General features: G+C 39.6%; 1 protein-coding gene and 1 non-coding gene across 7 annotated transcripts in view; both read right to left on the bottom strand.

Moving 5' to 3' along the window:
- Positions 1-748: 748 nt before the first annotated feature.
- CKAP5 (cytoskeleton associated protein 5) overlaps positions 749-11,080 on the bottom strand; it is a 54,048-nt gene continuing 43,716 nt past the window's right edge. For 5 of the 6 annotated variants that reach the window (XM_042790838.1, XM_042790841.1, XM_032993389.2 and 2 more), the window contains 11 exons: positions 10,822-10,995; positions 10,285-10,405; positions 9,375-9,554; positions 8,721-8,908; positions 8,245-8,320; positions 7,278-7,466; positions 7,029-7,166; positions 6,434-6,517; positions 6,181-6,340; positions 4,362-4,519; positions 749-3,185 (listed from right to left, as the gene is read on the bottom strand). In XM_042790838.1, coding sequence (XP_042646772.1) covers positions 2,931-3,185; positions 4,362-4,519; positions 6,181-6,340; positions 6,434-6,517; positions 7,029-7,166; positions 7,278-7,466; positions 8,245-8,320; positions 8,721-8,908; positions 9,375-9,554; positions 10,285-10,405; positions 10,822-10,995 — 1,723 coding nt within the window. In that variant the 3' untranslated portion in view covers positions 749-2,930. The remainder of the gene's footprint in view (positions 3,186-4,361; positions 4,520-6,180; positions 6,341-6,433; positions 6,518-7,028; positions 7,167-7,277; positions 7,467-8,244; positions 8,321-8,720; positions 8,909-9,374; positions 9,555-10,284; positions 10,406-10,821; positions 10,996-11,080) is intronic. The other variant, XM_042790840.1, reaches the window with a different exon arrangement.
- LOC116961650 lies at positions 10,125-10,235 on the bottom strand. Its single transcript, XR_004407079.2, has one exon. It is a non-coding gene; the product is annotated as a small nucleolar RNA SNORD67 (small nucleolar RNA).

Raw genomic sequence — 11,080 nt, 5'->3', positions numbered from 1 at the left:
AATTCACACACAGTCATTGTCAAGGGGCCTCCAATGGAAGCATCCTGCACTGCATCTGTCTGTCTTATAAGGCCAGTTCAGGGATTACTCCCAAAAGAAGCTTCAGTTCTTTCATGAACTCCTCTTTAGCAGCAATTTGTGGACCACTAAGGACCCAGCACTGCAACAGTAAACACATATTCCTGACTAGTCTATTTGTTCAGTCCAATTTTCTTAATCATCAGATAGTGGAAACTGTCCTTGCTCCCTATGACACCGCATTCCTGAGCTCCTCATTCACTGTGTCATCAAGTTCCAGAAACAGGCAACAGTGAAATTTTGTTGTATTTCATAGAGTATTAAGAAGCAGAGTGACTGTGTTGAAAAAGTAAGAGTAGAGGTAACTATCTGAAATTGGTTGGATATAAACAAAGTTATTGATCAATTATCATCCAGCCTTCTCCTTGAAGGTGGCTCTTTTGGGAACCAATCTGAAGACAGCCCAATCTGATTGCCCAAAGAAAGCATAAAAACCTCTCAAAAGACATCTGAAGAAAGAAACCTCAAGAGCTCAAGTTCCACAACTGTTTAAAAGTCATTGATAACCACAGGCACTGGACACTGAAAATGTTTAGCCCTTCTAGCCTCATCCTTTCACTGCTACCTAATACTCTGTGAGAAATTGCGTATCTTATAGGGGAACCAGGACCATACATTTTCTGGAGTAAGTCACTGTCAATACTGGCTTGTTACAAACAATACAGAAGAATCATTTTTAAAATTCAGTTTAATGTTATTTAAATAATTGTCTGGGCTAAAGATTAGGCTTTATTAATTTATGTGCACAAGTTTTAGTTCAGAACTCCGAGGATATTGAGTCCAACCAAACACTACAGAGACACAGGGCAAAAACTCATTCATAGTAAGCAACTATATCTTCTGCTACTCAATTATTCCTGTATTTCACTTCCAATTCAGCTTCAGATTTAAAACAGCTGTACGCAGGTTTGCAGGCATTGTTGTTTTAACATCCTGAGCTAATTAACAAAGAGCTTTCCAGAACGTCTGCTGGACATGGTAAAGGAACATAGAGATTAATTTCAATGTCACTAAGTTTCAAAAAGCAGCTAGTAATTGAGAGGTAGTGGCAGCACCTCTAGCGTCAGCCTACACAAACTATTCAAACAGCCCCAGTTTAAGTGCGCAAAACCTCAGCACTTACCAGTAAGGGCCAAACTTCCACTTGTCACACAGCTCTGTTCCACAAGAAAGTTCATGCCCACTTCAGGTTTAGAAGAGACTGCGACTACTAAACCAAGGTGGTGGAGCAATGAATGGCACCATGTCAATTAACACAGGATGGAGAACGGTCGCAAGTCACCTGCTATCACAGTGTACAAACTCGCCATAAGCACCAAGGAGTAGTTACGTCAACTGCAACCCCAGCCTAGGGGTCCTCTAAAAGGAAGATTTTAGCCATTTGCAGAAGCTCTGGCATAGATCTGTTGTACAGGTACTAGTTTAAAACCACTTTTTGACTGTAATCGGGCGAGATGGTTTCAGTAAGGGCCCTAACGCAGAGACTGCTGACCCAGAGAGCAAACAACAACAGCTGCAGTTACGTGGACCAGATTAAAACCTAGAGCAGAAGTGTGCTATTTTAAGCCTACTTGTTCAACTCCTCAGTAACTGCTCCAGCTATGGAACAGATGTGCCATTTACACTTCACAACCAGTTCTGACATGGAAGTGCAGCAGTGAGGTGAGAACACATCGCCTCCCTAGAGATGAAAGGGCTAGAAAGGCTATAGTGTATGTCTTAATCTCCATACTTGTAGCTTCTGAAAAAGGCTAATCAGAAGACACTCTTACAAAAAAAGCAGTGGCTACAGCTTTAGCATTACCATGTGCCAGAAGTTACACAAAATAGTAGAGTTTACTGACATCAGATGTTTAAGAGCGAAAAAAATGCGGTGGTGAGGTCTACCTGCACTTGCAAACTGCATGAGGAAGACTGGTTAACCAAATGAATTCAGGATAAATGAGTCCACTGACTGTACACCACTGCTCATCTATTCCATATCAACAGCAGCAGCTTCCCTCAAAGAAAGCATTTGTACACAGATAGGACTACGCTTAATCTGGGTAAAGGCATCACAAGGACTAGATAATTTAAAATAAGCATTTCAGTAAACTAAATATTCTCAACTTACTCTCAAGTTACAGAAACATATTCCAAAACAAAAAAGCAACTATATGAGAAATGCACTACTGCTCATAGAAGTAAGAGTGCGCAGTCTCAGGACTGCACCCACAGATAGCATATATTCACTCATCTTTCTTATAACATATCCAAACCCCAAGGTTCATGTCAAGAATAGTTTAGTTCAGTTTCTAGATGCCCAGTCACTACCGTTCAGGAATAGAGAGTGACTTCTCTAATCAGCAGTCACTGCTGTTCCTACAGAGGCTGGTATAGTTAATGCAAACTTTATTTACAAAAGACACTTAAATTAGTTACTTCATGCCATATGTCCATACAGAATCAACAGTTCAAGGATTAGATGGAGAAGAATTCACAAAATTAAAAATGAAATCACTAAAGATTTTCTAAGAGTTAAGAACTAGGAAAAGATCTTGAAGACAATTTTACAAATAAAAAAAAACAAGTTATGAGAAACTAGTCTGAGCAAGAGGATGGTTGTTTACAGGTCTGTACACTAAAACTAATACACAGACAGCCTTCTATTGTCAGAGATGCTCACCGAGAAGCAGAGTATGTACAAATACTTGTGCCACAATGACTCAACCCCCCAAAATCCACTGTATTATACATAAACCAGTTTGTATACATTAGGCCTAAATGAGGCCATTTAACTATGAAGACTTCTAGTTTAGTAAACTAAAGCTGAAGACAGCCCAAGCAACAGTGATGCTGTCTCTCTTGCATCTCTATTTGCGACTGCTTTTTATTCTCTCCAATCTTTTTTTCAAGTCATCAATATTAGCTGCTGCAGAAGAGGGTGAAGCCAGGGTACTTCCAATGCCAGAGGAATGAGTCTGATTGGAGTCCAGGTCCAGATGTTGGTACTGCTCCCGTGACTCACGGAGCTGGGAGAGCTTACTGTGAAGCATATCTGTAGAGGACGCAACTGTAGGGAGTGCTGGTTTAGAGAGCAGAGATGTCAGAGGTGGTCTGTCTTCCTGCTAGGGGAGAGGAAAATGAAGTGTTAAGACAGTGGCAAAAGCCACATAAGTACAAACCATAATCAATGGCGTTTCGAGAGGAAAGGGAAGGAGCCATACAACACAGGTGATCTGGAGTGATAAAGTCAGTTGCCATCAGTCAGAACCATGCAAAGCTAACTACAACACTCAATTCCTATCATTTAAGTTGTTTACGTTTAGCTTGATGTCAGGAGGGACCCAAAGGAACTGGTCTTTAAAGATGAAAAATTCACAGCAGGCCAGTGTTTTACTGAGATGGCCTGATGCAGTCTTGAACAGCCTGAATTCTGTCACCACACGAGGTAAGTCCATGCCTACATGCAGCATCAACAAACAGTAAGTTCTCTGGATGAATTAATTTCAAGAAGAAACTTGGATTGACTAGCAAGATCCACCCGGCCAAAGACTTAATAAAATGTCAATTCACTGTCCTTTCACCAATTGATACTTCCACCTGTGTTAACTACCTTGTTACTGTCATCTAGGAAACATTTCCCCTCCTCAGAGCTGTGAGCTGATATACCAGTTTGTGGTAAAGGTTAGAACAGTGATGTATGTGCGTGGGTAACTATTCCTACAGTGAACATCACTTCTCACATGGCCGAGTGCAAACTTCAGTAATTGGCACTAGATTCCTAACACAGATCACTGACTGATCTGTTAGAAATTTTGGCCCCCAGGTTTCCAATACTAAGCTCATCCAGTATTTCTGTGCCTCAGTATCCGTACACTCAAAACTTACAAAAGTCTTCATTCAGCTTGTGAGGTTGTTTCAGTGCAGAAAGATCTAGAATTTCCACATCGTTCAACTCAAACAGAGGTCAATACATGTTAACCTTTAGAGATCAGTAGTTACTTGAACATCTCAGACTCAACTACATACTACAAGGCTGTAGAAACAACCTGTACGTACACCAGTGCTGCAGAAAGACTGGACTGAAACACAAGCCTACTCAGCCAAGTAATGAGTTTAAAGTCATTTACACTAGGCATGGAGACGTGCAGAGAATAGCTAGGACATGCAGTATAATGAAAGATAGTCAATTCTGATTGGAATCTGCCTTTGGCACAGAAAAATCACATAATTTGAATTCTTAAAAAAGTGCAAATGAAGTGCCTCTCCTGGGGATTTACAAGTGTTGTCAAGTACAATACCTTTGCGTTGTCAAGGCCACAACGCTGCCTGAGGATTTTTAATCTTTCCAAGTAAACTGAAGGCCCCACTTCCTCCCCATTTGTGTTTCCTATAGATGAAGATACAGTGTGGGTAGAAGCAGGAACACATGTTGTTCCTTCCATCTGAGAAGAAATTCCTGGAGGATGAAGGGAAGAGAAGGGGAAAAAAACAAAACAAAACAAAACATCAAGAAAGTGTAATCCTCTTGGTCTGTTCCTTGAAATAACATACAATGGACGAAGAATCAACCAAACTATAAAATACCAAGCTAATTGCATTTGCTAGTACAGGCATATCAGCCCTGCAAGAGTAACAATTGAAAACCAAGAAAAGAAATTGAGAAATTTAAGAAGTGGCAGCAGAGCAGCTCCAGAAGAAATGCTGAGGTTGACAGCTGAAGACGACAGTGGAGGGAGAGGAAGGTGCTGATGTGGATCAGCAGTAACTGTGGTGTCCAAAGAGAACTTAGCAATTGGCAACATGGGAAATATTTGGATTCTTCCATCTTTTTCTAAGTGTAGTAGTATTTCTGGGCAGACCTCACCACTGATTCTAACCCGTTTACCTCTTGTTCAGGTAACTTAAAGCAGCTGCTTCTTCCAATTCAATGTGAAATTGTGATTTCTGGAAGGCATGCAGCAAGTTTTTTAAAGCTTTCTTACCAAAAGGCCAAGAAAGAATTTTTACATTACAAAAACCCCTTTCCATTCTGAAATGAATAGCAAGTTCTAAGACTTAGTGTGGACAGGGATTTGTTTTCACTAGATTACTGCAAGGGTATTTGAAATAGATAAAAGAATTAAGGTTAAGCCTTCATACTTTGGTCTAAATAAATCACAGCTGCAAGATGGAACGATATTCTTTATTATATCAAATTATTATAGTTGGGGGGTTGGACAAAATTGGGGCATGTAAATTCCATTGTGAAATGTCTAACTGTTGAACTAACATTTCTTGGTTGTACAGACTTTTAGGATGAAAGGTAGAATTTTCTGTCCTACTCAGGCACATTCAGGAGGTTCTGAAAGAAACATCATCTTCCTAAACTAATTTACAATACAGGGATAGGAGAAGGAACAGTAGTAGGAGAAAAGGCTAAAGTCTCACAGGACACTGAAATGTAAAAAAAATTAAAGGTAGTTTTGCCAGACTGTGTATCAGTTTTTGCTGTCAGCTAATTATTTGTCACATTCCCTCACTAATATTGTATTAAATACTCATTTGTGCTTATGTACAATTAAAAGACTCATTAACAAACTAAGTGTTTTACAGCAATTTATCAAATTAAAAAGCTGATTTATTGGAAAGGGGTCAATGACTGCTATAGAAACAGCTGAAGTTATTTTAAATAACTTTTTGATTCCACAGTAAACAATACTTTATCAACAAACCTCCTGTACCATTTCAGTAGACAAAAGGTTAAAGCTGAACCTGACGGCTGCTGCTGTTATAAACCAGCTGTATGCTTTGTACAAACAATCCTTGCTACCAGACACATAAAGCATGGGCTAATGTTCAACCCACACTAAATGATATGAATTAGAACCACTTGTTTACCAAGCCTTTCAGATGCTTTCTACATTTAGTGTGACAACAGTTGTAACATCTTTTTTTTGTAAACAAAGAACACCTAGTCCCTGCAAATAGTGTCTCATGAAGCAACACAAGTGCCAAGAACACACGACTCACTTTGGAAATCTACAAATATCTGCAAATACTAGTTTCTACCAGGGGACATGTAACTGCTCTCCTTATATCTGTTTCTCATAAACCAATCATTTTTGCTGTAACATGTACCTGTAGAAGCAGCAATGCGTCCCTTCCCCTCCCGTTCTGTTTCTATCAGCCGGAGGCCTCTTTCCACATAGCTCTGGAAGAACTGTGAGGAGTTTTTCAGGAAGGGCTCAATGTCTGCATCAGAATATTTCTTTTTGTATTCATAAAGCTCTGCGAGACCCTGTGAGGGAAGAGTTCCTGTGCATTACTACAACTGCTGCATACACCATTCTAATGTATTATGTCCTCTTCCTTGAAGGAAAGGAGTACTTACCTCCTTAGTGTTCTCCTTGGAGCCAATCTTCTTAAATATCTCTGCCAAAATATCATTAACTTTGGCCTTTGAAGCCTTTTCCTCCTAAATAAACAAATAAAAGGAGACTTCTAAAACAAAGTAAATAAAAATGAAAGTAAGTTAGATGAACCTACAGTGCCCTCAGAGCTGCTAGCTGAATACAGAGCTTCCAAGATGAAGAAAAACTTGAATCCACTGGGGTTTTACACAAGATGAAAGTAAGGACATCATCACACTGAAGGACTCCTAAGAAGTCAGTGTGTAAAACCTGTTTTGGGTACAGGTAACTTTTAATAGATCAAATGCAGCATGAAGCAGCATAAACCCTAATGCTGCACACCTGAATGTCCTGGAGAGTACTTCATCCCAGCATATGCACAGAACACTGATAATAACAGAAACACACTGTAAGTTCCCAAAACAGCCATAAATAGAAGTGAAACTGTAAGAGTATTTCCAACATTAGTTGCACGGAAAGGCAATTACAACTTCATATTCCACAATCACAAAATTAAACTTGTTACTTAAATTGCCTTACATTCCCCCTCCCTACCAACACATTTATACTACTTACTGTGCGAGAAGCCCCTTTTTCTGTATCCTTATCAGCTTTGCTTCCAGTCTGGTCCATGGAGTGTTTCATTACTCTACACAGGTGAGCTTCCAGCTCGGACTCATTTTTGTTGTCTATCATTGTTAAATGATCTAAGATCTAAAAAGGAGGGAAAAGGAAATAAATAAGAAATAACAAAAAAAAAAGGAAAAGCTTTAGAGGCTGCACGAACATCCAATTTCAAAGTATACAACTAGTGACTGCTCTCACCTTGGGCCCTTTCAGCTTGCACAGGGTGTGAAGCAGAGTCTTCAGCGTCCTTATAGGAAACTCACTCTTGCATTGCTTCAGCTTCTCTTTGGGAAAGACCTTCATAAAAATGTGGATATCCAGTAGAATTCGATCCAGATTGATGCTATTAATGGTTTCGGGAAGAAGACGCACCATTCTCCACAGACACTGGAATGAGAGTTTGACTTAAAGCAAAACAACTCAAGGAAGACGCATTTAATGATATACAGAGATTATACAAAACTATCATTGAGCCATTTCATTCTGCTACCACAGACATGCACTGTGTCTGTCTGCTCAAGCTATATTTGCACTGTTACATACTTTCTTTTCGTAACTAGCTGTACTATATGCAGATGCGTCTTTAGAGCTTATGCATAAAAGTAGTGCTGACTTCTACCAATAACAGGCAACTCAATGCTTTGTGTGAAGAAATTTCAGCAGATAATGCATATATGGTACGTACACCCCCACAGTTTGCAAGTTCCTTAGGTTTAACCTCATTAGGGACACCTAACTTGCCTTTAAATCATGCCAGTTACTAAAGGGTGTTGTATTCTAAAAAAAGATCACACCCATGCTCTAAATGCAGACATTTGCATTTTCACTCTGCCTTGTCCTTAAGAGATGACAAAATACAAGCCAGGCCCAGCCTGGGACTGTCTGAGTTCTTAGTACAGTGCTGTGTCTAAGCAAATAAGCCCAGCAGGTGATTGCACACCTCTGTATGGAGTTTCTACTAGTATAGACAAGCTTCTATAAACTATTAGCAGGCATTGAGCTCCCTCCTGGCATACATGAAGTCACTACCTGCAACATCTAATTATAAGAGTTAAGAAATGTTTTAAATTATGCTCTTTTTTTTTTTTTTTTAAACATATCCATTCTTTCAGCTAAGTTAATTCAGATAAACCATCTAAGTTCAACACCTCTGCTACAGGCTCACCTTCATGACAAGTTCTGAAAACTTAGGAGAGCTGGCTGTTGCTAGCAGACTGTCTTGGAGCAAAACAAGCAGAGCACTAGAAGGAATAAATTTATAATTGTTACAGAGGAGAAGTGCTACAAATAAAAAAAGAAGCCAACTCCCCACAGAATATCACACCAGAGACTAGGGTTAGTCCAGCAGTTTATGTCATGTTGTGTAACAGCTCTTTTTTTCTTTCTAGTATGTTACAAGGGTTTAAAAGGCAGTCTGCTGAACTACCAAGCACACAGAATCACACCAAGCTGGCTTCTTTAGCCTGCCTCCAGCTGTGCAGATAATGAAGGGAAATTCTGATCACCACTGACGATCAATGTTAATTCTTCATTAGCCAGCTGAATAATCCTACAGACATCATTGTTTACACAATGACTAACAAACTCAGCCATTTACTGAACACACAAAACCAGGTGAATTGAGCAATTTTCATTGTATACCTCAAGATGTTGGTCTGGTCAGACTTTTCCAGAACTTTCACTACCAAGAGGTTGACTGATCGGATGACCTGCTCACCCTCCTCAAGGTCTTCCACCCGAGAATCCAGCATTAATGTAATAAGACCATGCATTAGGTCCTTCAGCACGCCAGTGGAGGCCTCTCGAGCCAGACTCTCTATCCGAAATAGCTACAAATTGAAGACAGTATTAGAAGTTTTCCCTGCACGCAAGGCTTTTAGTATAGGGATTTCTTTAGACAACACGGTCAAACCATTTAACATTCCCTTGTTCCCCCCCTCAACATGAAACAATAAAAATGCAACTAGGAAGAAAGTTATTTTTACCGAGTGACTTCTGAAAATACTTAGGCCACCAACTAAGCACTCAAAAGGTAAGGAATGTTAAAACAGAGCTTAATAAAAGTGTTAGAGTGGCTGTATTGTGTAGAAGCAACAAAAAGACCCTTTTCCCTTCCCCAATTTCTCATTCCCCACTCTCTCTCAAAAGGTACATGAGTGAGCAGACAGCACCAAACAGTCATAAATAAGACTCAACAGTAAGCTAAGCTAGCTACAGGACAGACATTCCATTCTCCTACAACTTCTGCACAGAAATTATTTGCTCTTCACTTTATTTTTTAGGCCAAAGCCTTACCGAGATCATGCTTCCAATAATACAGCTGTAAAGTTTGACTATCTCATCTTTGTCCAGCTTCTCATCTGCCATATGCGTATTGTAGATCAGCCGAAGCTGCATAAATGTAGCTATTAGGAACTGGTCAATGTGGCCAGACATAGCTTCTGCTTTGTCTTCCTGTCTGAGAACCTCATCAATCTAAGATTTAAAAAAAAAAAAAACAAACAAAAACAAAACCAAAAACAGCCAAGTAAAGTCAACATAATGCAAACAGTGCAAAATAACTATAATTTAAAAACTGTTCTATAGGAAAGATCTTGCCCTGAACCAATACATTTGCCAAGGCAAATTGTATTCTAAGCTTTCACATGAAATCAGTAGCCACAAACTTCTATTGCTAATCCAAATACAACCAATTATTGATCTTTTAAGAGAACTGCAATCCTATCTTGTACACATATAAAACCATAAAATGTTGCATTACAGATTTGGGAATTAACAGCTTTATGAAATCTTCTGGATAAAATACTTCTAAGTAGTTAAATCCACCCTAGAAACATGCAAAAGCTATGAGGCAAGACAATTCTTTTGTTGAGGACTTGTAAAACAGTTATACATTTAAAAGTTAAGTCTCATTGGCTTAACTGGCTTTTTCAAACTTATAGCACAGATACTTGACAAAAGCAAAGAGATAAGTTTTTTTTTTTCCTTAGTGCTTCTGCATTGTCTATCTACTCTACATCATCCAAGTGGAATTTCTGTTACTAAAGCGAGTCAGATGGCCCCTGTGCACTTAGTTTTGTCATCAGGGAGATGCTGAGCAGAGTCCATGTCACCCGACATGATTGCTCCACCGCAGTGCAACTCATCACCTTCGCAGACAAGTAATTTAGTACAGTCTGATTAGTTGCTACCTTAATTTGCCTACCTGTGCCAGAGCTTGGATGCTTGTATTTATATCACCACTGGCTACTTGGGAAATCACAAAGTTGATAGTAGAAGCTGTGTTACTGTGCATGTCATCGAAGTGTGGGGACACGGCACGGATTCTAAACAGTTGGAGAAAACAGGATTAATTACCCTTTGGAGAGAGTGCTCTAATTTACACTGACCTGCCATATTTCAATGACAGTTTAGAGACAAGGGAAAAGGATTTCATTCTTCACAGAGGATACTCAAGGAAGGAATAATTCATTTTAACATATCTGTTGCGCTACTTCTAAAGACACTGATGATGCATTCACAAACTCAAAAGATCCTTTTACTGTAAACACATGTAGGCAGAACTGAAGTCTCCAGACTCCAGGACAGTACAACAGACCATCACTGTGACACCTCTATAAATCAGCTGACACTACCTTTTTGTGTAAACAAGTCAATGTAGAAACTAGCACGGTCAACTCAGCTTCTCAAAATACTTTTAAGTAGCTCGACTGGTTTCACTTAGGAGTAAAACTAGACTCACTTGGGCTCAGGAATCAAGACTGGTTCAAAGATGTCATCTAGTTTGTGCTGTACAAGTGCTGGCATCTCACATCTGACAGTACTGTTGTCATTTTCGATTTCATCAAGATCCAGCTGAAATTCCCGTGGAACTGCATGTGTTGTCTCGGAGTGACTGCCCATGTTGCGATTTTGGCTACAGAAACCAGGAGACAGGCGTTTATTATATACACACAAGAGGAAAGAGTATCAGCACTAGCATCCACTGGTAGCCCTAAAGC

Source organism: Tyto alba, unplaced genomic scaffold (genome assembly GCF_018691265.1).
Source record: "Tyto alba isolate M040663 unplaced genomic scaffold, T.alba_DEE_v4.0 Super-Scaffold_18, whole genome shotgun sequence".
Classification (NCBI taxonomy): Eukaryota; Metazoa; Chordata; class Aves; order Strigiformes; family Tytonidae; genus Tyto; species Tyto alba.
The sequence above is the reverse complement of the archived record's forward strand: the minus strand, read 5'-3'. Positions and strand labels throughout refer to the sequence as shown.